The sequence below is a fragment of the Tasmannia lanceolata genome, unplaced genomic scaffold, assembly GCF_043159265.1.
Source record: "Tasmannia lanceolata isolate RefF3 unplaced genomic scaffold, GAP_Taslan_0.1 ptg000002l, whole genome shotgun sequence".
Taxonomy (NCBI): Eukaryota; Viridiplantae; Streptophyta; class Magnoliopsida; order Canellales; family Winteraceae; genus Tasmannia; species Tasmannia lanceolata.
In genome coordinates, this window is record NW_027518679.1 from 52,819,375 (window position 1) to 52,841,927 (window position 22,553).

Below are 22,553 nucleotides of genomic sequence, written 5' to 3' on the forward strand. Positions count from 1 at the left end.
AAGGATTTAAATTTCGGTTTTGGAACCGTTTCGGACCCCTTGAAAATCAAAATTTCGGCTGAAATCCGGCGAAACAAAGAAAAGACTATTTTATTCAATATTTCAGCCGAAATTTCGGTGAAATATTAAATTAATTATAAAAAAAAACTGGTTTTTTAGGTGAAATTTTGGAAAAATCAAAATTTCGAGAATTTCGACCGAAATTTGATAAATTACCGTTTTGGGTTTTCGGTGTCGGTCTCCACCGAAATCCTCCACCAAAATCCAAAATTTCGGATTTCAGTCGAAATTTAAAACCATGGTCTTGGCTCAAGTTGGTACTCTATCTGATTTCGGTCGAAATTTAAAACCATGGTCTTGGTTCAAGTTGGTACTCTATACCTATCCATGTGTACTAATAAGAGACTCATGCATTTATGCCAGGGTCCGGTTTGATGGATTGCCCAGGCGTCAAGCTTAGCCCAACATGAAATAAAATCAAGTTAGCCTCTCCCAACCTTAACTCAACCTGAGATTCTAAAAGACCAACCCAACCCGATTTCAAGAAATCGAGCTAAGCACGGTCCGATTAGCTCCTCCCAACCTTCAACGCCCACAAGCTTGGAATTAGATGCAACAGTCACTGGAACCATTCTCAAGAAGAGAGGAAGGATGGATCAAAGAGCTACAGAACCAAAACCGGGAGTGTGATTGAAAAAGATTCCATAATCAGTACTATGATTACCCACGACTCACTATTTGAATTAGATCCAAGGATTGGACAAATTACTCTCTGACGGTACAAAAACATGAAAGTAAGTCTTGCCTGAGCCAGAGTTGATCATCATTTGCTAGAGAATTTCAACTTTTTACCACCATAAGTGGGCTTGATATATCTTCTTCTTCTCTTTCCTCTCTTCCTCTCTCAAACCCGCTTGGTTGGGAGTCTGTGTTTTGGCTTTAATAAAAAAATTTACCATCTCAAAAGAAAAAATGAAAGATCGGACTGATGGTAAGAGGCCAAACCACAATGATCATTATGTCTGCCTTTAGAAGATTAAGTAAATGAAGGTCCCTCCATAAATTCAAAAAACACATGTATTGCGCCCTTCGTTAATTTTGAATGGCAGCACAGCCAACTTGTTCTTTGGATGATTCAAAAACAGTGGAGGAAAATAATGAGTTGAGCAGAAGACCTGTCATCAGTAGAAGAGTTCACACCACGGCCGTCGGGGCTTTTAACATCAAGAGAAGATGAAAAACCATCAATAATGGGATGAAACAATATCATGTCGAAACGCGATGAACAAAAATCCAGCATGCCGCCTTGAATCCACAAACGGATCCCATCCCACTCATCTAAATCTTTTACGACAATGGTTGCCGCCTCCTGCATATTTTCAGGCAAGAAGTTTTAAACAGTGCGATGAGCTTAATGCAGATGTGCAATGTGGATTAGAATATGGGAGTTTGGGTTTTCGCTGCTGAGATAATTATACATAGAAGACTTTTCTTCTATAAATATTTTTTGTCTGTTGAAGGTAGTCTTGGTGATCAAAATGTTCACATGCTGCTACTATGGTAGCAGCGGGAATTGTTCTTGTAGCGACTTCTTCCTCTTTTCAAAGTTATATATAGGGAAATGATATCAAAACTCCAATGTTTTGATAAGATACGCAAAGCATCTTTTCGTCTAGTATTTAAAAGGCTGTCAGGAGGATTTTACTGTTCTCAAAAAGCTCAAATAAACCCTTTAAATACTAAACGACAAGATGCCGGGCGCATCTTATCAAAACAATGGAGTGCTGAAATCATTTCCCTATATATATATATATATATATATATATATATATATATATATAAGGGGCATATTTATCATTTTATGGGTGTCTTCCTAGCACCTCACCTACTAAACAATGAAAAAGCCAGGGCAACAGAAGTGAGCATTAACTCAACCCTATATCCTATCCCTGTCAATTAACAATCACAAAATTGACGAGGTATGGTTATTGAGTAATCACACAGCTTAGGTGCTGTTTGTTTTGGATCTTGAGAGCAGATTGTGAGTCCAACTGATTATTGGACTCAAATTTAGAGTCCAATAATCAGTTTTTGACTCACAATCGATTCTCAAAACCCAAAACAAACAGGTCCTTTGAGACTTTCTATATCCTGAGGGGACACGGGCATATGCTCCTCCGAGTTGACATTTTTCAGAAGATAATAAGAACCCAACACACATCCTCTATTTCTGGTAAACTAGCAAGGTTCCCAAGATTATCATAACATATAGGTACAGTCTTAGTACCTACACAGCATACATATTTCTATCCAATTGTAGATCTGGATCCTCTATATCATAGGTAGGTAGATGGTAGAGGAGGTATACAACTCTAGTAATATTCATTGTCTATATGTATATCTAAATGCGTATCTGTGTATCAGCATATGACAGACAGATTGGATATCACCACTTTCTTATTGATGCATATGCATTTCCAGTATATATCAGCAGCGTTTCAAAACTCACTCGGACAAGAACTTGGCCAAGGAAAAAGGGGGCCGACTCAGGCGCAGTCAGTTTTTCATTAAATCGGGTGAGTTGAAGGAAGTTTGATTGACATGCTAGGGTCAGAACTCGGACTCGGTCAAGAACTTGGCAAAGGTAAATGAGAGTAGAATCGAGTGAGTTGATTGACTCGGAGAACTTTAAACAATGTATCAGACACCGACCAAAATGCATCCATGTCTTTACAGTTTTAGTCTGTTTAAAAACTCAGCTTCAGACAAGAAATCGGCCAAGGTAAAAAAGAGTCAACTCGGGTAAATCAACGAGTGATGTGATCAAGTTCTCATTAGCTCAGGTGCGTCAAAGGAGTTTTTGATTGACTTTTTAGGAGAAAAATCAAAGCCAGACGAGAACTCATCCAATGTAAAAACGACTAGACACAGGTGAGTCGATGATTGACTGGAAATTTTTAAACAGTGGCTGCAGTATATTGTACTATGATGATATGCATCATAGTCATTCTAAGAATACGCATACCTCTTGGGTCGGCTTCGATCTTCTTCATAGTCCATCACTCCTCCAAGTTCAGCATAGGCGATTTCCTCATGCCCTCGTAACTCCAAGTCCGCCTGCTTACAGTGTACTTCTGCCACCAAGTAAGTAAGACACATCGACCGACCCATATTTGATATTGTATCTATGATCTATAAAGTTTTATACTATAAAAACCTTTTTTATAGCTAGTTAATTACAACAATCCCGTCTGAGACATAAGGACAATCTATATTTGCTGAAAAAGGACAGAAGATTCAACTAACCTTGAGGTTCTTTTTCGCTTCTTCCACCTTGTCTTCAATTTTCTTCCGGTGTTTCTTGTCCAACTCACCCATTGTATCAGCCCATTTGATCTTCTCCTGAATTGATACAAGTAAATTATCTGAAGTAGTCAACCTGCAAAATACCCATCAATATAAATTATACATGATGACACAACACAGGATTTTTTTTTTTTTTTGAATGGTAACATGATTCATTAAAAAGAAGACTGAGAAGGTCCCCCTTCAAGTATAAAGGCACATATACAAACCAAGAAAACAGAGACAACCCCGCAATTATACAATTAGGGCGGTAAAAAATCAAAAAGCTCTAAAACCTGCTTAGAAACTCCATCTTTTGCCAACTTATCTGCAATAGCATTAGCAGATCTTCTCGCATGCTGATATAAAACCGAAAGCCCTTCCGATATGTCTTTTATCTCGTCAATGAAACGAAGAAATCTCCACGGAGGAATCAAGAGCCCCTGAGCCATCTTATAACATTAAGCGAATCACCCTCTACAATGCAACTGCCTAACCTATTCCTTTCCATACACAAAAAGCCTTGATGAACTGCTCTTACCTCTGCTTCACTCGAATCTGCTGTTTCGATCGGACCGGAACAAGCCTTAATGACCTCTCCGGCGCAGTCTCTCAGGACACCCCCTATCCCAGCTGGGCCAGGATTACCCAAACTAGAGCCATCGAAATTTAAATTTAAGAGCCCATCAGGGGGAGGACGCTAGGCCTGAATAATAACATCAACATTTTCCTTACTATTACATACTACTCTCCAACCCTCCCACATTTCGAAAGCCGAAACAAATTGGAAAAGCGAAAGAGCCCTAGCCCATGAGATAGTTAACGCAATGGCCTTGATAAACAGAAAATAAGAAGCTTTAGCTTTACCTTCGAAAACTCTATTATTCCTTTCGATCCACAGAACCCACAATGTGGCCATCAATGAGAGCCACCATAAAACCTTTCCTTTTTTCCTCCATGAATTACAGGACCAACCTTCAAATAAATCTTTAAGAGTGGAAGGAAAAACCCAATCCATTCCAAACCTTGCTAAAACCCTGCCCCATACCTCACGGGCAACTTTGCAGTGAATGAAAATGTGATCCACCGACTCCCCTGATTCTATACACAAAGCACAATGATCAATAATTAGCAGTTTCCTCTTTCTCAGAAAGTCCACCATTTGGATCCGACCGCATATCGCTAACCAGCCGAAGAAACAAACTTTTGGAGGAGCCTTGATTTTCCACACCCTTGCTGCCATTGGATTTTCCTGATAAGGAACCAGGCCCTTATAAAAAGGCTTGACTGAAAAGAAACCGGAAGAATCCAAAACCCAAAGCCTTTTATCCACCCCTGACAAACTGATGTAAGTCTTTTCAAGGACCTGAAAGAATCTGAGCACCTAAGGCATTTCTCTATCAAAGAAATTCCTCCTAAAAAGAGGTTTCCAAATAACTTCACCAGCTATTCTCTCAAAACAATCTTTCACTAACGCTGACTTATCACCAGCAACTAAAAAACGATCAGGGAATAAATCTTTTAACTGGGAAATAGAGCACCATCGCATGGACCAAAAGGAAATCCTGTCTCCAGAATACACTCTATATCTGACACCACGATCGAAACTGGAACTTAAACAGAGAATATCCCTCCAGATTGTCACTCCAGGTTTGCAAAAACAGTTTAAAGAAACCCAGTTACCTGGTTCAACACCATATTTTCCTGATATCACTTTAGCCCATAGTCTCGATTGCTCCTCCCCGAACCGCCACGACCATTTCTCCATTAATGCTTGATTAATCTGCTTTATCCTTCTAATACCGAGGCCTCCTCCTTTGACTGGCTTGCAAACATTTTCCCAACTAACTAAAGCCAAAGACCTCTTCTTCTCCGATCCCCCCCACAAAAATCTTCTCTGAATCTGTTCAATACGCTTGACAACACTCACAGGACATTTAAATAAAGATAACTGATAAATGGGAATATTAGACAAAACTGCCTTAATCAAGGTTAACCTTCCTCCTTTAGAGACCAAATTCCTTTTCCAAGTATCAAGTCTTCTTTCGATTCTTTCCACAATGGGATCCCATGCACATTTGAGAGGTCTTCCCATCCCCAAAGGGAGGCCCAAATAAGAAGAAGGCAACCTTTCCAATGGGCAACCCATGAGATTGGCTAGGCTAGAGGCTTCTGCCTCTTCAACATTCACAGCATACAACCTTGATTTTGAGAAATTTGATCTTTGCCCTGTAACTATTTCATAACATTGGAGAATCGCCTTAAGGTTGAGAATCTTCGAGACCTGAGGGGAGCTAAAAAGTAAAGTATCGTCCGCGAATTGTAAGTGCGACACCTCAATCCCATTCTGGCTACAGTTAACCCCTGAGACCAGACCCAAAGATCTTCCTTTCTCCATCAGCAGACTCAAAGCTTCAGCTACAATCACAAATAGAAAGGGAGATAAAGGATCCCCTTGGCGTAAACCTCTCGAATGCTGTTCCATTTTCAAATTGTGTGAAATTGTGAATGATAATGTCACAAAAAAGTAGGTGACATTGCCATTGCCACATATATACATACATACCTAAATATATGTGGCAAGTTATTGGCTCTTGAAGAGAATTCTGAGCAAGTGAATCGAGTTGAATATAACCCAAACAGTAGCAAATAGCAAGCAGCACGAAAAAATAATCTTTTTACCAAATAATTATTAGCTCGCTTACCCTCGTGCAACATGTGCTGCCTGCTGACTAACTGTGAGAGACGAGGACAAAGGGTATATTGGTGTCTTTGGAATTTCGAGGCATTGGTGCGTTGTCATCTCTCCGGAATTAGGAGAAATTGAAGAAAGGGTACAGTTGCAGCATCAGGATTAGGGACGGACATGAACATAATGGGCACTATCAACCAAAGTAACATGACAAACAGAGTGGACATGATATGTATATCCAGATTATTTTGACAATACAAACATAAACTTTTAAATTTACATGGGTATGAACGAGCCTATTTCAAATGTAAACTTGAAGATAGCATGTCAGTCTCTGGATACTCACATTCTGAGATGTGTATAATGGTAAGTGTCATGGTGACAACAATGTCTTGACTAGCCAATATTGACGATTCCAAGGTTGACAAGAAGTAGAACTAACAAAATATTACCACATGGACCAAAGATACAACGGAGGAATAGTCACGTTTGGAAAATTTGAGTTTGCTTTTATTGGATTATTCCTTGGGGGAAATGTCAAAGAATACTCAGAAAATGACACATCCTCCCATAATATGCTATGAATCATTGCGAAACAGTCTCAGCTACAACACCAATTAGCGTATTTGCAATTTGACACCCCCAAAAAAGTTGAAAATGGCCCAAAAGTGTCAGAAAAACAAAAGAATAAAAGCAAACGGAAGGTATCATGCTAATTAGTCTAACATTTGAGTCAAGAAATTACCAGCTTGTTAGTGTCTCTATCATGCTGCTGAGCTGTCCTGGTCTCAAATCCCTTCCACTTGCAAATTGCACCTGTACCTCGAGCAAAGAAACACAGAAGATTGACTAATGGGGCTATCAAATCATAGAATGAGCCAGTTTAAAAGAGTTGAATTCTGACCTCAAAGCATCTGCGCAGCTGATCCAGCTTTCCCCTAACTATTCCCTACAAGAAGTCCAATGAAAAATACCCAGCTCATTTTTCTTTAATTCTACACATTATTACATCAAAGGTAGGTAGTCAATATTTATGTGACAGTTATCGTCAATAAATTCACTATTGTGGATCTGAAATGATGATATCCCAAAAAATGTGATATTTGTCATAAATTTTATTTTTTTATTAATGATATCCCAAATAAGAGGGCAAGCCTTGGCGCAACGGTAAGGTTGCTCCATTGTGACCTGGTGGTCACGGGTTCGAGTCACGGAAACAACCTCTCTGCAAAGCAGGTGTAAGGCTGCGTACATCTAGCCCTTCCCAGATCCCGCAATGGCGGGAGCCTCATGCACTGGGCCGCCCTTTTTTTGATATCCCAAATTACATGATAGTTGTCATAAATTTTATTTTTTATTTATCTAGCGTTATAAATGAGTATAGTTTTCTTAAAGTATTTCCAATATTATACCAATAAAAATGTCATAATTTAAAATTATCCGGATAATTAAATCTCATGATAAATTCTCAATACTATATTTGTCATTAAAGCCTGTTAAGATTTCAAGTCAGACATATTTTGAGTTATGGTGTAGTTCTTTGAAGTATTATTGAGTTAATCAGATAGGGCCCATCATGGATGGCCCTAATGGCACTCTTCATAATTTGTGTTAAGAGATTTTAACTAATGCATCAATCCGTTCTCCTCTTTTCTTTCTTTATTTATTTCTTCTCATATTTCTTTTACATGTATAAGATGATGATTGCTCCTTACTTCCAGTATCAAAGCATAACGATCAAGGATTCAAGCAAAAAAGATTATACTATACCGGTGTTCCATTTTGTGGCATTTAAGCCTTTTGTACCTTCATTCGTTCACCCTACCACACTTCCCATTTCAGAAGAACCCTACACACTCATCCACTTTGTTGTGCCTAGACGTTTCACAGCATTTAAGCCTTCCAATAACTCCACTATTCAATCGTCACTGCATCCAGATGACATGTTTCCAACATGAGCTCTGACACCAAATTTGATAAAGGACGATCGAAGGACTAATACTTTGCTATGATACCAAATTTGATGTAGGACGATCTAGATCTGATAGCAAATTTGATGCAGGACGATCCAAGATTAAACTAATATTGTGCTATGCTACCAAATTTGATGCATGATGGATCTATAGAAGGGGTGCTAGACCTGAAAATGATAGGGTGAAAAATAGGGTTTCATGTGCTGAATTTTGTGATTAAATTGGAAAAATATTTCAACTGCGTTTAGGTAGGGTTGGAGTGATGGACATATGCCAAGAAGTTGTAGAAGGTTCCCGGAAGATGTAAAATTAGTTTTAGGACAAAACGAAAGGGGCACAATGCATAGATGTGTTCGAATGATGTTTCTAAGGTTGGAACTTTTTAATGGGTATTTTAAGAGTTTGGGTAGAAGATAGGTGAAAATAATGCTGGAGAGGTTTTGAGTGAGATTAATGGAGGTTTGGGGTTCCGGGGAGGCTGGTTTATGGGAAAAGCCCAAAAATTGAAACATGAAATGAAAGAGGGAGATAGCAAAGTCAGAATCTCACCAACCAAAATCCAAGGCATTGCACCAAGGGGTTCCTAGGCATCACACATTGGCAAGGAGTAGACATCATATTTACATAAGAAAAGAAGCTTTCAAAACCTTTGTTCAATCATCCATCTATTCATCCATCATTCGTCATCATCGTAGCTAAAAGAAAAGTGCCTCGAGGCTTACAGTATATAATAAAAAGAATAGAGCTAGAAAGTTCAAAAACCCTAAAACAAAAACTTAACACTTTTGGACAAAAATACTCTCAAATGACTTAAAAAAAAATATCTCGCCACTTAAAATTCCCGTAATATATATGTGGGTCCTATTTAAAACAACCATAACTCTGCTATAACTTACAGGGTTTGAAAGGCACCTAAAAATTAAAATTTGGACCTTTGGATCAGTGTTTAAAAATGCGGATGCGGTGCGGCTGTCGAAGAAAATCCTAGTCCACTCAGCACGACGTGGCTGAGTACTCAGTTGACGCGGTCACAATTCAGGAGAGTCAAAGGAGTTTTATTGACTTTGAAGGGCAAAACGCGGAACGCGGCCAAGGTAAAAGGGAGTCAACTCGGGGGAGTCCACGATGACGTGGGGGAGTTTTAAAACTATGGGATGGTCCTCATCACCCTCCCATAACTAAGGAATTTAAAAGACACATAAACAACACTTTAAATTAGAATATGCGTCATAGGCTGGTCCCCATCAAGTGGTCTTCTGAAATAGCACTCCTGCTCAGCTTTGGCTCTAGCCCATGCAATCCTTGTACATTCGCCTCCTCCGCACTTATGCTTCACTTGCTCTGCAATACAAGTCAAAGGAACCACCTCAATGGTGTCACCTCCACTGGGATCCACAACTCCCACACTTAGCCTACCATCCTTCTTCACCCAATTGCCGACCTACTTGCTTGGACACATCGGAGCTCTCATGCTACTAGCAACCCAAGTCTCCCATCACTCAAATTGAATAGTCCTTCGGGTCTTCTCCTGCACTAGTGCCTCAAATTGGCAACAAGCAAATGAACTCACCATGTTGTCCCAAACTAGCACAACTAGCTCACATACCGAACTAAGCGCCTATAATGCACACATTAGGGTCCTCCAAGAGCATCTCGCATGCTCAACTCGTACCCATCCAAGTACCTCTGCCAATGCCCAGTGTTTGACCTTGAGTACACATCTTCCATACCTCGAGATAACGAACACCTTCATCCCTCTCGACTCAGTACCTCAGTATTCCTCTTCATTCCAAGAACACCCCTCTCGTACCTCAAATAGGTTTGTCTTTACTTCGAGTAAGCAATCCACACATTCAAGTTTTGTCCATATAGTTTCTCCTAGCCTGCCACTTGACCAAGGGTACTGCAAACTAAGCACATGGGGCTCACCATGAGATCCTATGGAATCGCTTTCTATCAAACAGCACCACCACCACCACCACACGCCCCCCACCCCCGCGGGCAAAAAAAAAAAAAAAAAAAACCAATCAATATGCCTCTGCACGGCTGCATTCTCTAAGGTAATATCAACAACACCATTTGACGAGAAACAGACGAGCCTCTCCTCCATCGACCATCGACTTCATCAATCTGGCAGTGAAGTGCCTGCTTTCTTAGCACAATGCACGCTGGCTCATCAACATTTCTCCACCCTTTAGTTTCCACCGTTAGGCATACTCTAGTGCCATCTTTCTTGGCCTCTTGTCATATTAGGGTCAGTGGTCACCTTACCACAAGGCTTCCCATCTTTTTTGCATGATCTCTTCCTGTTCCTCACAGAGGAGGACTTCACCAGATAGTCAGCCCTCTGGCCATATTATGATCCCATCATTCGATTGTCTAACACAACAAAGAACCAAGTCCAACTTCTCATCTACCACTTCCAAACTCTATCGGAACCATGGGTTGCCTCGCGCATGCCAACCCATGATCTGATGGTCACTTCTGTTTTACTTCAAGCTTCAAGCAGCTTCATTTAGCAATGTTGGCACCATCTTCTCTATAGGAACAACTCCACTCATGTCACTTCTTGCGAGCTCGTCTCCCTCTAGTATCAACACATTAGCACTGGTAATTTATGATATCAGACTTCCGCTATAACAACTTTGAGATGTTGTGGGAGTTCAAGCCTCCAAGCTTCAGCTCTTTACTGCCTTGCTCTCAAAGCAGCTCATGCGACATGCACCGCTCAATGATGTCTCATACAACACTGACAAAGCTCTATATCCATGCTTCAGAAGGATTCCCAAACATTAGCTCCTTTACTCCTCTTGGCCAACCAGCCTTAGGTACCGACCACTTTTGGCTCTCTCAAAAAGATTGTCAAGCTGCCACAACTTGACCACCATTCAGCTCAACTCAACTTTGTCACAAAGGTGATAAGGCTCGCGCTCTCCTGTCACTTAACAGTTGAGATGTATCAATCATAACCAAGACCGCTACCACAACTATGCCAAATACTAATATGTTAGATACCAATGACCCCTGCACAAAGGTGCCAACTCCACCTTCGATACCCTATGGTATTACGTCATAACACCAAACTAAGAAAGCTCCTTTCCAATACTATTACTATCAAACAAGACAATTAAGCTATAACACCAACTATTAGAGGTAAGATCATTTATGCTTATACAGATGATTTCTTGAAGAAATGTTTTATGATTATAAGAAGTGGGACCACAGATGTTCCCACATTTTATACGAAGTCAAAAGAAGTGGGGAAAGGCTTGAGTCTACATCTTAGCGATCTCGGATCATGACCTGACAGTGCTAAGAAACCGCAAGCAAATGTCCATATAGGAGTTTCATACCATATCGCTGCTCTGCAAAAGGAGGGGCAGGTTATAACGAGATCTGTACTTAACAATTTCACTATTAGTATGCATTCATGTGCCAAATACTAGGTTCCAGTTCCAGAAGTGTAAAGATGGCACTACTGCACCAATGCTTACCCACATAAACCACTCCCAAATCCAAACCCACTTAGAGAACCGACTCTCCCCATTTAGTGGCTATACTACCATGCCATCAAGTGCTGAGACAAAATCTCTGTCACAAATATTGCTGAGAAATAGAAAATCGTGATGTTTTGATTAAATGATAAAATATGAGAAATTCAGGATAAATTGAATTTATAAATTTTATCGTGAATTATCGCCATAAATTGGGGACTTGAGTTTTAAAAAAATATCTTGATCTTCTCATTTACTCTAAAAATCTCCCAAACATCCTAAAATCTTCAATCTAACACTAACTTCGGGTTAAAAATTGTATAAATTTGATATTTTATATTTTTAAATTATTTGATTTTTACCATTTTTTCCGATATAAACAAGGAAAAATAAAAAAAATTTAAAATATCCCGAGATTTTCCCTTGCCAAGAAATCCCCTAAATAGGTATTTGTGACATAGGCCAAAATGATGCAAGGCGGCAATGGATGCTCAGGTAGATGCATGTAATCCAAGACTGTCACTGTAACTCTGTAGCAGCCCAACCAGAAACCAACTTAAAGTCACAGATCAGCAATATTAGCACATTTTACTTGATTTTCACGGGGAAATTGGCGCATTGTCAATCATGAACAGAAAATACAACCACAAAATAGGTATTTACGATCTAATATACAGAAATGCCAAAAGAAGATGCAATAAAAATCTCAATCAGAAAGAACACTTACCGCATACATGCACTCGTTGATAAGAAAATCTTCAAGTTCGCGTACATTTGAAACATCTAGTTCATGCATCAACTGATCATAAGGAAGTACCTGAGAAGGAAAATAGACATCACAGGAGGGTTAGTTAATTTAGTAAATAGTCCCTCCACAATGGATAAAAAAATTACCTAATGCAAATGGCACATATTAATGGCTGACGGGCCCAGCTGAATAATTCCAAGAAGGAATACTAGAAGCTCACGAAATGAATTGAGTATCTGGATTATAAAAACATATATAGCTATGAAACTGACCCCCAAAACAGTAAATAAAAGGTGTTGATCAACAGTTAAACATTCCTGTAAAGATCCTACTACTTCGAGCAGCCATTCAAACCTGGCTCTAATACCAATTGATGCGGGACTAAAAGAGAAAAAACTAGTTATTGTAATTGTAATACCAAAAATGATGCGGAACCAAGGAAAAATGAACTCGAAAAAAAAATCTAATGCTTCTATCTTGTTTCAAGTTTCACTCTAACTCTGACCTAAGACGACATTGGAGGGAGATTTGCATGCCCCTAGACAGACTCCTCCTGACTCTGGTTGGCTGAAGTTGTTTTGATGGTTCAAATATTGACAACCCTAGTCAATATTTGCGGATATGATCAAGGAGCTCCGGGCCCAGGTGGAGGGGCATCTAATTCGTTTCCAACCTATTTGGAGCGGCTAACTCTAAGGCGGTTCAGCTAGCTCGAACTGGGGTTGCCCTAGCTTCATTGGTGTTTTATAATGTGCCCCCCCCCCCCCAACAACACACACACAGTGGGAAAGGGGGGGATCTTGTCTTTTTTTTTCCTGTATATAGCGTTGCTTTTCCCCTGTTGTACCAACCAGCTCAGTCGCCTCTTCTTTCTTTTTGCATTCAAAAAAGAAAAAGAAGAGGAAACATTCAACACAATTTGAAAAAAAAAAGAAGAGAAAAATAGATCTAAATACCTGTGATCAAGAGAATACAAAGATAGATATGTTAGCATCACACTAACAAAACTCGGCATCACACCAAGGGAGGCCCCTAGGGCATCACACCTCTCAAAAGCAAACATTCCGCAACTTTTGCAAGGTGGCAAAGATTTTCTCCAAGGGGACAGACTACTCTTATATGGCATAGTTCAAAAAGTTTGGTTTCTCTCACATATTATTCATGATAATAGTGCCACATGAGTAGCAAGAAAAACTAAGTACACCATCAGCTTTTGATACCCTGGTCCCATGAGTACTAATAGAATAAGTTGATGCTATCAAAGAATTGTCAACCCCTGCTATAAAATTGTAATTCAGATGCAATTTTGCAAGAATCTAGTCAATCTAGAAATCTTGGGTGACACACGTACATGCACACTAGCCAGCCAACTAGCTAGCTAGCACACAAGCATCCGTGCATATACATGGCAGCCACTTAGCTAGATAACCTATGTTACTAGGACACTTGGCACACCAAGTAGGTTCCAATACAGCAACCTCAGAAAATCCCAGCACGGGGACACTTCCTTCCGTACAATTAAAAATAGGAAAAATACAAAGCAATAAAAAATAATTCAAATAGGAAAAAATCCAAAAAAAATGAATATGAATTATTGATTTGTTATTTATTGATTTAATTTATGAATTATCAAACAATCTAAGCATCTAATTTGAGTAATTTCTAAAATGAAAATCTAAACAATCTGGTAAGTGGTAACTACTAACTAACAAATATTTTCTGCAACAGTACTAAACTAGTCATTACTCAACCATCAACTCTCAACAGTGAACATTCATAGTTCAATAGAATGGATAACATCGTAATTCATAACATATAATTTTATTTTATTTTAATGGCAATTCATAACATATAATGTCTATGTATGCACAAGTGTAAACTGCATACATAGACATTCATTGAATCATTGTACAACGAACATCTGAATTTTGACTCATGAACCGATTTCTTCAAATTTAAAGTTTAAAAACAAACATGAAAGGAATTGAACGAGTCATACATTGAATGAAAATCACATGTTTTGATAATGGCCATTGAACAATGATTCAGCCATTCAATGAATGCTATTAATGTTAGCACTTGGCACTAAAATCTAACTAGATTGTAACAACCCATCCAAGTATCGACCCATAAGTGATGAGTAATCATAAAATCATTATTTTATTATTAAGTTAAAAAATAAAGTATATGACATTAATTTTATGTGTTAGACACAGCATAAAAGGTGTTGGACACTTGCACCCTTAATAATTAAGCATCCAGAATGTGTCAATAGAGTGCCAAGTGTCCTAAACTTTCGCATCCCTACACTCCATCTGTATGTGTCCAAGAGTGTCGTGTTGTGTCCAGAAGCATCCAAGCGTCCAAAGATGCCAACACTTCAGTCAGACAAAAATTGGAGTGCCAAGGTAACAGACTAGCTTTAAAGTTCACAGGAAGCGAGTATTTTAAAAAGCAAGGCATTTCCATAGGTGGCAAAATCAGAAATAGCAAATAGGCAAGTAAAATACCTTGTTTGTCTCAGCCAATGTGAGCACACTAAGTTGCTTTAGCTTGCGAACTTGATCAGGTACCAATGGTGGAAGACAGCCAGCATTACCTATAAAACACATATGCTTCGTTATAAACAATGTTGCCATTTTTATTTTATTTTATTTTTGAATGGCACAATTTCAGCATTTTCTTTTTCTTTTCTTTTTTTTTTTTTTTTTTTTTTTTGAGTGTTTGGCCGTTCACAGTTTATACTTTATACTCATGCGGGCTAGGAGTAGTACAGCTACCAATTTTAGCATTTTCTAAGAAAGACATACCAGCACATGTTTTCTCATCCAAGACTGCTAACAACTAGCAAAAGATTTCCCCACTGTAAATGATTGTTCATGTAAGTCTGTGAACTACTGAGCTAAAAGTTTACCCACTATCAAAAGATTTTCTAGGGGTTTTAGAAAAAAAACAACTTTAGGAAAGTTTAGCTTTTCTTAATTATAGAGTTAATGTCATTGAGCATTTGTATGTGTTAGGGTTTGAGTTTAGCATGGAGTTTGGGATTAGAAAAGAAGGATAATAATTAGCTGCCTGTGTAGATAAGAAAGTCAGGTGTATTAGTCTTTTCTTATACTGAAAATTCACATGTAGAGAACTTTTTTTAAATATTCATGTTAAGTTCGCAAACCTGGCTTTATTTGCTTCTAGAGATTCACTCCATCATTCTTCTTCTTCTTCTTTTCTATTAGGGCCTGTTTGGATTGCAAGAAAAGTTAGGAAAAGTTTGGAAAAGAGACTTCTTGATTTTCTTGTGTTTTGATTGCCATGAAAGAGATTTTCTACTGGAAAAAAATTTCTAACATGAGAAAAATATGGAACTTTTCCAACCAAAATTTTCCATTTAAAATCTGTTATTTTTTTTTCTAACCCAAGCAAAAGTCATCAGGCTAGGGTTTTAAAGCTTCAAAAGGACATTTTATCTCTTTCGTTCTCTCCACTCGCCTCTCTCTTCCGTGGCTCAGAGCTAGGGTTCTCGCCGCCGATCATTCTCCGGCGATCTATGCAACCTTCCTCCGGTCATCTCCGGTGAGATTCCTAACTATAAAGCACAATTTATCCCATATTCTCACGGATTTATCTGCCATTTTCTCTCTTTTTCCCCATTCTTCTTCTCCTTATTCTTCAAATAGCTCAAATCACAGTATTTCTATCCCATATTCTAGGTATTTCCTATTTTCTAGGGTTTCTATTATCTTGGATCTCTACGTTTTTGGGCCATTTTTCGGTTTTTTTTTTGCTCAAATCTATTGAAGGTATAGTAAGGGTTCCAGATGATGATTTTCTAGGGCTTCTTTTGCACATAGGGTTTCTCTTAGCTATTCATCAGATCTCTATGTTTTTGGATCTTTTTTTGTTTGGTTTAGTTAAAAGGGGGATTTGTTTTTGTGAGAGTTTGTGATTAGGGTTTTGGATAAGAGAGAGGTTTGTGTATTTTATTTGTATTTTTCTTGTTTTGCTTTTTTCGCTGACTTGAATTGCTGCAGTTGAGAATCTTTGTTCTTCTTCTCTGATCTTTAAGAGGTTTTTGAATTCTTGCTTGAGATAATTTTGGGGGTGTTTTTCTGTTTTTTTTACGAGTTAGTGATACATTGGGCTTATTAGGTTTGGTTCCTTATTGGATGCTCATCTATTCGATGGATGAACTGGTCTTTAAAAATGAAATTCTACTCCTTATAGGACTGGAGGTCCCATTAGGAAAAAAGAAGAGTTGTTCAACTATCTACACTCATCTTTGCGGAATGTCATCGAACGGGCATTTGGGATTTTGAAAATGTGTTTTGCTATATTAAGGACCGCATCAGGTTACTCATATGCCACACAAGTGAAGATAGTTATAGCATGTTGTGTTCTTCATAATTTTATCAAGACCATGGGTGGCTATAATCCTATCGAAAATAGTACAATTGAATTAAATAATGATGGCGCAGAGGAGAAGGAGGAAGACATCACTAGTCGGAGCCGAACCAGTTCTTCAAGATTGAGAAGGGAAGAAAGAGTTAGGTGGTCAGAGTATCGGGATACCATTGCTGAAAGAATGTGGGCTGATTATAATAAGGGTTATAGTTCTCCTTGTGATGCAATAGACTATATTTTTTGAGTTCCAATAAGTATTCCTCACGATGCACTAGATTGTGGTATTGGTTTGAATGCAAAAGGAAATCAATTTTGGAGTAGAGGCATCTATAGTTATGTTTTTTCTTACGAAGTTGTATTAGTGGAGGCTACATGCACTCTTTTTTTTCTCCTAGTTGTATGTCAGCATGGCTTATGGCTTATGAAAACCCATTGCTTTAGTAGCATGTTGTTTACTTTGAACATTCTAGCTCTATAAATTATAACTCATTTCTAGTTACATTATGCAACTTTTTTGTTGATTTAAATGAGTGTGTCTAATTTATTTGATGTTAGTTATTTAGTTTTATGTTATTTATGGTTGATCTACATTCTTTTATCTATCAGAAATCGCTGGCGAAGGTTCTAATGTTCAGAAAAAAAAAGTTTTACTTTGTCACCTGACATGGACGCTAACCTATGCGAAGCACTAGTTCATCAAGTGCAGCTAGGAAAAAGATGAGACAACGCCTCTTTTAGACCCAAGGTATGGAATTTGGTGGTTCAAGAGTTGAACAACTCTTGCAATAGGAATGACATAAAGGTTGAATACTGCAAGAATCGACTAAAAACCTTGAAAAAACACTACGGTGTCATCAAAGAATTACTGTGGCTTAGCGGATTTGGTTGGGAAGATGTGCGTAAGATGGTAACAGCCGACAAACACATATGGGATGACTATCTTAAGGTACAATACTGTTTTTTAAAAGTCATACATGTGCTAGTTATAATTTGTATAAATTAATGGAATTAAGTTTAATATAACTTCATTTATTTTGCACGCTCATCCCGAGGCAAAATTCTACAGGAAGAATAGTGTGCCAAACTTCGACGAGTTAATTATTATTATTGGCGATGATTTAGTTGATGGTCGTGGATCCAGAACTGGCACAGAGGCGAATGCTGATGATAGCAAAACATGGAGGACCTTAGTATAAATAATGAAACAACTCATGAAGATGATGATGGTCTAGGAGTAGAGGGTAGCATGGATGACTCATTTATGAGTAATAGTTCTTCGGTTGGACGGAGGAGATCGCGATCTACAACATTAGGCCCATCCACACAAGCTAAAAAGAAAAGAAAGAACACTAGTGAACACATCGCTGAAACAATGACTGAATGACAAATGCTGTCAGAGAACTAGGCACTCATAAGGAGCGGCTTGTGAAAAGGGTACTTGAGGAGGTTAGAAAAATTCCCAATGTTGATGCATCATTCCGAAATAGAGCTCGACAAGTCTTAATGGCGGATGAGAATACAGCAATGTGGTTTCTGAACCTCCCAGATGATGAAGAGAAGTTAGATTTTGTGAAGTGCTTACTTGATGCTTGAGGGGCAAGGATACCCCCTCATCTTCTACATTAGTCTTTTTTTGTTTGGACTTATAGTAGTTTACTTTTGGATGTGTAGCATTTTAGTTTTGATGCCTGAATGTTCTTAGCATTTCTATACTTTTGGACATGTAGCATATCTACACTGACTTCCTTTGGTTTGATGTTTCCAACAATTTGACTTCTTAAGCTGTTTAGGTTTATAATTAGATTTTAAATTCTGTTTTGATATGGGTACTCGGTTTGTTTTGATGATGTTTCCAACAATTTGACTTCTTAAGCTGTTTAGGTTTATAATTAGATTTTAAATTCTGTTTTGATATGGGTACTCGGTTTGTTTTGATATTAGAAAAAGGAAGGAAACACATAAAAGTGAATTATAGACTTTTTGGGGTTTTATCTGCAGTTTAGGTGGATGAACTAGAAAGTTTGTTTTATCTCAAGATGGTCTTAGGTCTTAATTGTGGATTGATTGCCATTGTGCAGGTGGTTATATGATTGGAATATCTATGCATTTATTACTGTGAATTAGCCTTATCAGGTTATTCAATGTGGCCCAATCATGGCTTTGAACTTCAATCAAACAGTTGGCTCCCAAGTGGGTCTCAGTAAAGATCATATTTGTATATTGGGATTTGCTAGGGTCCATCGCATAAGGCATTTCGCAGCTGGTCTGTTGCATGTCAGACCAGCCACCTCATGAATGGAGACAAAAGTTGGTGTCTCCATTCACGAGGTGGGCACGCCAGAGCAGCTGCGAAATGCCTTTTGCGATGGACACTAGCAATTCCCTTGTATATTTTTGTATATTTGCCATTGTGCAAGTGGATTACCAATATTCAACGATTGGGTGTAGAGGGATGGGGATCATATTTGTATATTTGTAAAGATCTTAGGCGTAGAGGGGTGGGCATGTTTGGATTGCAAGAAAATGGAGTTGAGCCACCATTTCTGCTCATCTTTGGGCTTGTTGTAGCCGTTTTAATCATTGGCGGGACCATATTGGGTGGGCCCATAACAAATCAGAAAAATATTTTCTTTTTTAAAAAATTAACCAAACACAAAAAAAGTTTTTCTTGAAGAATATTTTCCTTTTCAATCTTGGTAATCCAAACAGTTGAAAAGTAATTTTTAGAATTGTTTGGAAAAGCATGAGGGCCTTTCAAGTTAATTTTCATAATTATGAAGATGTATGAGCAGAATGCTGTTTTCTACATGAGTATAAGCTGAATTATAATCAACTTATTGTTGATTAGCAAAAAAACAAAAGAAGTTGTGATTCTCCCCTCGGTCTCACATAGTAGAGAGGGTATTAAAAATGCAAAAAAAAAAGTAGAATAGCAAAAAATTGTTTTGACTGACATTAGTTTTGTCCATATGTAATGAATCAGTTATGTGGTCTAGAGCCACAACATTGCAGCTTCCTTGTTCTTTTCCAACAAGCACTTTGACCGTATATAGCCACGCATTTAGAGTTTATTAAGTGAGAATGTTTTAAACAACTATTCAACGGTAGTTTTTTGGGGGAGGAAGAATGCTCTCCGAATATTGAATTCTCAACCTTTAGAATGTAGGAAAATCACAAAAGCATGACAAAGCATCTAGATTTAGAAACTTGTACGGCTCAGTTAATAGTTATTAGATTGACAAAAAAAAACTTAGACAACTGTGATGATTATGATTCATCCACTTATACTTAGTATAATAATACCAACAAACACTTATTGATCTCGAATATACATTGAAGAAATCTAAGAAGCAAACTGATGATTATTTCGTCCTCTGGTAATTGAATAAGGCTATTAATGAATATTTATAGGCATCATATATGCTTTGAAGATATCTACGTAACAAGTAATGAGACATTTAAATTCATAGAGAAATGCGAAAATGCAACATGCTTACTCTTGTAATCACTCCATGTGCCATGAGCAAACAAACGAAGCACATCAAGAAATATAGAATATTCAGTCCCTTGGAGCTGCATTTAAGAGAGAGACAAAAACATGACAACAGATATAGTAATACAGTGACCACAGACATTAGACTAGAAGGAAAATTTCAGGGACCGATCGAGTAGCCCATAGGATATGACTGAAACTAAAATGAACAAAAGAAATAAACAGGCAGTCAAATGTTTGATACATTAGTAAAAGAATCATTCTGTTCCCGTTTGAGACTCAGAAACCGCCATTTCAATAAGATATCCAGAAAAAAGGAAAAAAAAAATCATCTAGATGAATCACATCTAGAATAATATAAAGCAAGAATAACATACAGAGTTATATTAAAAGTTCAATCACCCGTCGTGCCCAAAATCAATAAATTTATCATGTTCATATGACTATCTAGCAGATGACTGAAATCTCTATAAGTTTATTTAACACTGGCTATGAGTTCCTTAAACAAGCGAAATAAGTAAAAAATAGAAAGAATCTACGCAACCTCGACATAAATGAAACATAGAAATTAGAAGAAAAATATGTTCAGACAAAGACATGGAATAAAAAGCAGAACACGATATAATAATAATATGATATAGACCACAGAAAAATTTAAACCTGGGCGAGGTTGGGAACGGATAGAATCTCTGAGAAGGCAAATAGAGAAGAATGTGAGGTGGCCTCTATAATTAGGTTCGCAAGAGAATCCCCTCTCAGATTTTCGGCTTGCTTCACAAAGTAGTCGATCAGCTCCGTTTGTTTTTGCTCGATATCCATCGATGTTCAGAGAAAATAGCAAGAGGGAAATTTTCAGGAAGAGAAAACCCTCAAACCCATTAAGAAGAAAGGGAAGAGGATTCGATTTTAACGGAGAAATCGATTCAGAGAAAGGAATTTGGAGATGGGCTTTCAAAGGGTATTATTGCTTCTAGTCTCGTTCAGGAGACGAGCGAGGATTAATTTAATAATTTTGCTCGGTAGGGCGGTTTATAAAGGGAGCGTCTGCTAAACTACGCGCGTTGGTGATTTTTACACCGTATGGAAAAGACCATCTTGACTCGATGAAAGAGAGCCACACGCGCGTACACGACATGAATTATCAGACACTGAGTTTTTATGAAAAAATACACTGGGGCCCACCTTGTTCTAGGATCCAAACCATTCATCTGTAGGGCTGCATCATAGATACATAGGTTGTGCCCCAAAGTGAAGGTCGTTGGATGATCCTTCACTCGGACACACTCTTTTAGATGTCGATGTGATGAAAATTTCTCAAGAAAAAAGTTTTAGGATCATCCCTAACAGTTGTATTGTGCGGATTATGAATTCTGGAAAATGACAGTTTTCTTTGGTTTTCTTCTCGAGCTCCTTTTGTGTTTTTTTTCGTTTTTGAGATTATTATTGTGTTGGTGCCAAAATCTGCTCGGGTAGATACTGGCCTTGGTAGAGCTTTGATTTGTGCTCATCATGTGCTCGAAGAACTCGCATTGGGGGCTTGGAGTTTGGACTCCAGGTGACCACTTCGACGCTCAAGTAAGAAATAGGCAACAAGCAGGAACTCCAAGCAGTATGAAGCAAAGTGTCAATACTTGAGTTGTAGAGGATTGAAGATGCATACTTTTGAGCGTTGGGGGTCTATTTATAAGAGAGGAATCCAAGGTAGTTTTGGGCACCTGCCTTTGTGGGAGTCTTTCCTTATTGGCCGACTTCCCTGTGGAATCGATTTCCATGCTTATCTTGATAGGCACCTAGTTTCCTAATGGAAACAAGTTTCTATCTTGAGCCACCAAACTTCTAGGAGAGTTGCTGTGCTAGGGTCGATCTTTACCCATTACATTTTCCTTAATATTTGGGGTTGCTAACTGTGGAGATGGAGAGTCCCACTTGCCTCTGCCCCTGAGGGACAAGTTCGGTTACCTATCTGGGCAAGGTGCCAAGTGTCTGATTTCTAGTGGAAGGACAGATTTTACACCTAACATCTTGTGCACAATGTTGGTTGAGAAGTCAATGAAAGGGTCACAATTTGCAGGTCTGCAATTTAATCCCATTGTAGTCCTTGTATATTATTTTCTCATAGTGAATGATCGTGTTCTTGCGCGTGATGTAAGCACCTTGGCCCAACCATGTAAAATCTTGATGTTCATCTTATGGTTTGCTCTTATTTCTACTTTTTTGTTTGCTTCCGCATGATCAGATCGGATCCGATCAATGAATTTTCCTGACACTTACAAAAATAATAATATTTTCACTCATTTTTCATGTAATTTATTGAAAGTAGAGTCATTTTCAAGGAAAAAAAAGCGGGTGGAAATGCTAGGAAAAGCCGTGGGAATATCATCTATGGGCTTGTATAAAAAATAGCAGGAAT

The 22,553-nt window shown here is 38.3% G+C and overlaps 1 protein-coding gene across 3 annotated transcripts; it reads right to left on the reverse strand.

Annotated features, from left to right (window-relative positions):
* Nucleotides 1-986: 986 nt before the first annotated feature.
* LOC143878400 (COP9 signalosome complex subunit 7-like) lies at nt 987-21,156 on the reverse strand. Of its 3 annotated transcripts, none has more exons than XM_077380692.1 (9): nt 20,804-21,156; nt 20,148-20,223; nt 14,763-14,851; nt 12,232-12,321; nt 6,942-6,986; nt 6,783-6,853; nt 3,307-3,439; nt 3,026-3,117; nt 987-1,369 (listed from the first exon to the last, which is right to left on the reverse strand). In XM_077380692.1, exons 1-9 carry the CDS (start codon nt 20,960-20,962, stop codon nt 1,348-1,350), a joined length of 777 nt encoding a protein of 258 aa, XP_077236807.1. In that variant the 5' UTR covers nt 20,963-21,156; the 3' UTR covers nt 987-1,347. The 3 variants fall into 3 exon arrangements, with proteins under 3 accessions (XP_077236807.1, XP_077236822.1, XP_077236815.1); XM_077380707.1 differs by having other exon boundaries at nt 3,026-3,131; XM_077380700.1 differs by having other exon boundaries at nt 3,026-3,134.
* Between the last annotated feature and the right edge of the window lie 1,397 nt (nt 21,157-22,553).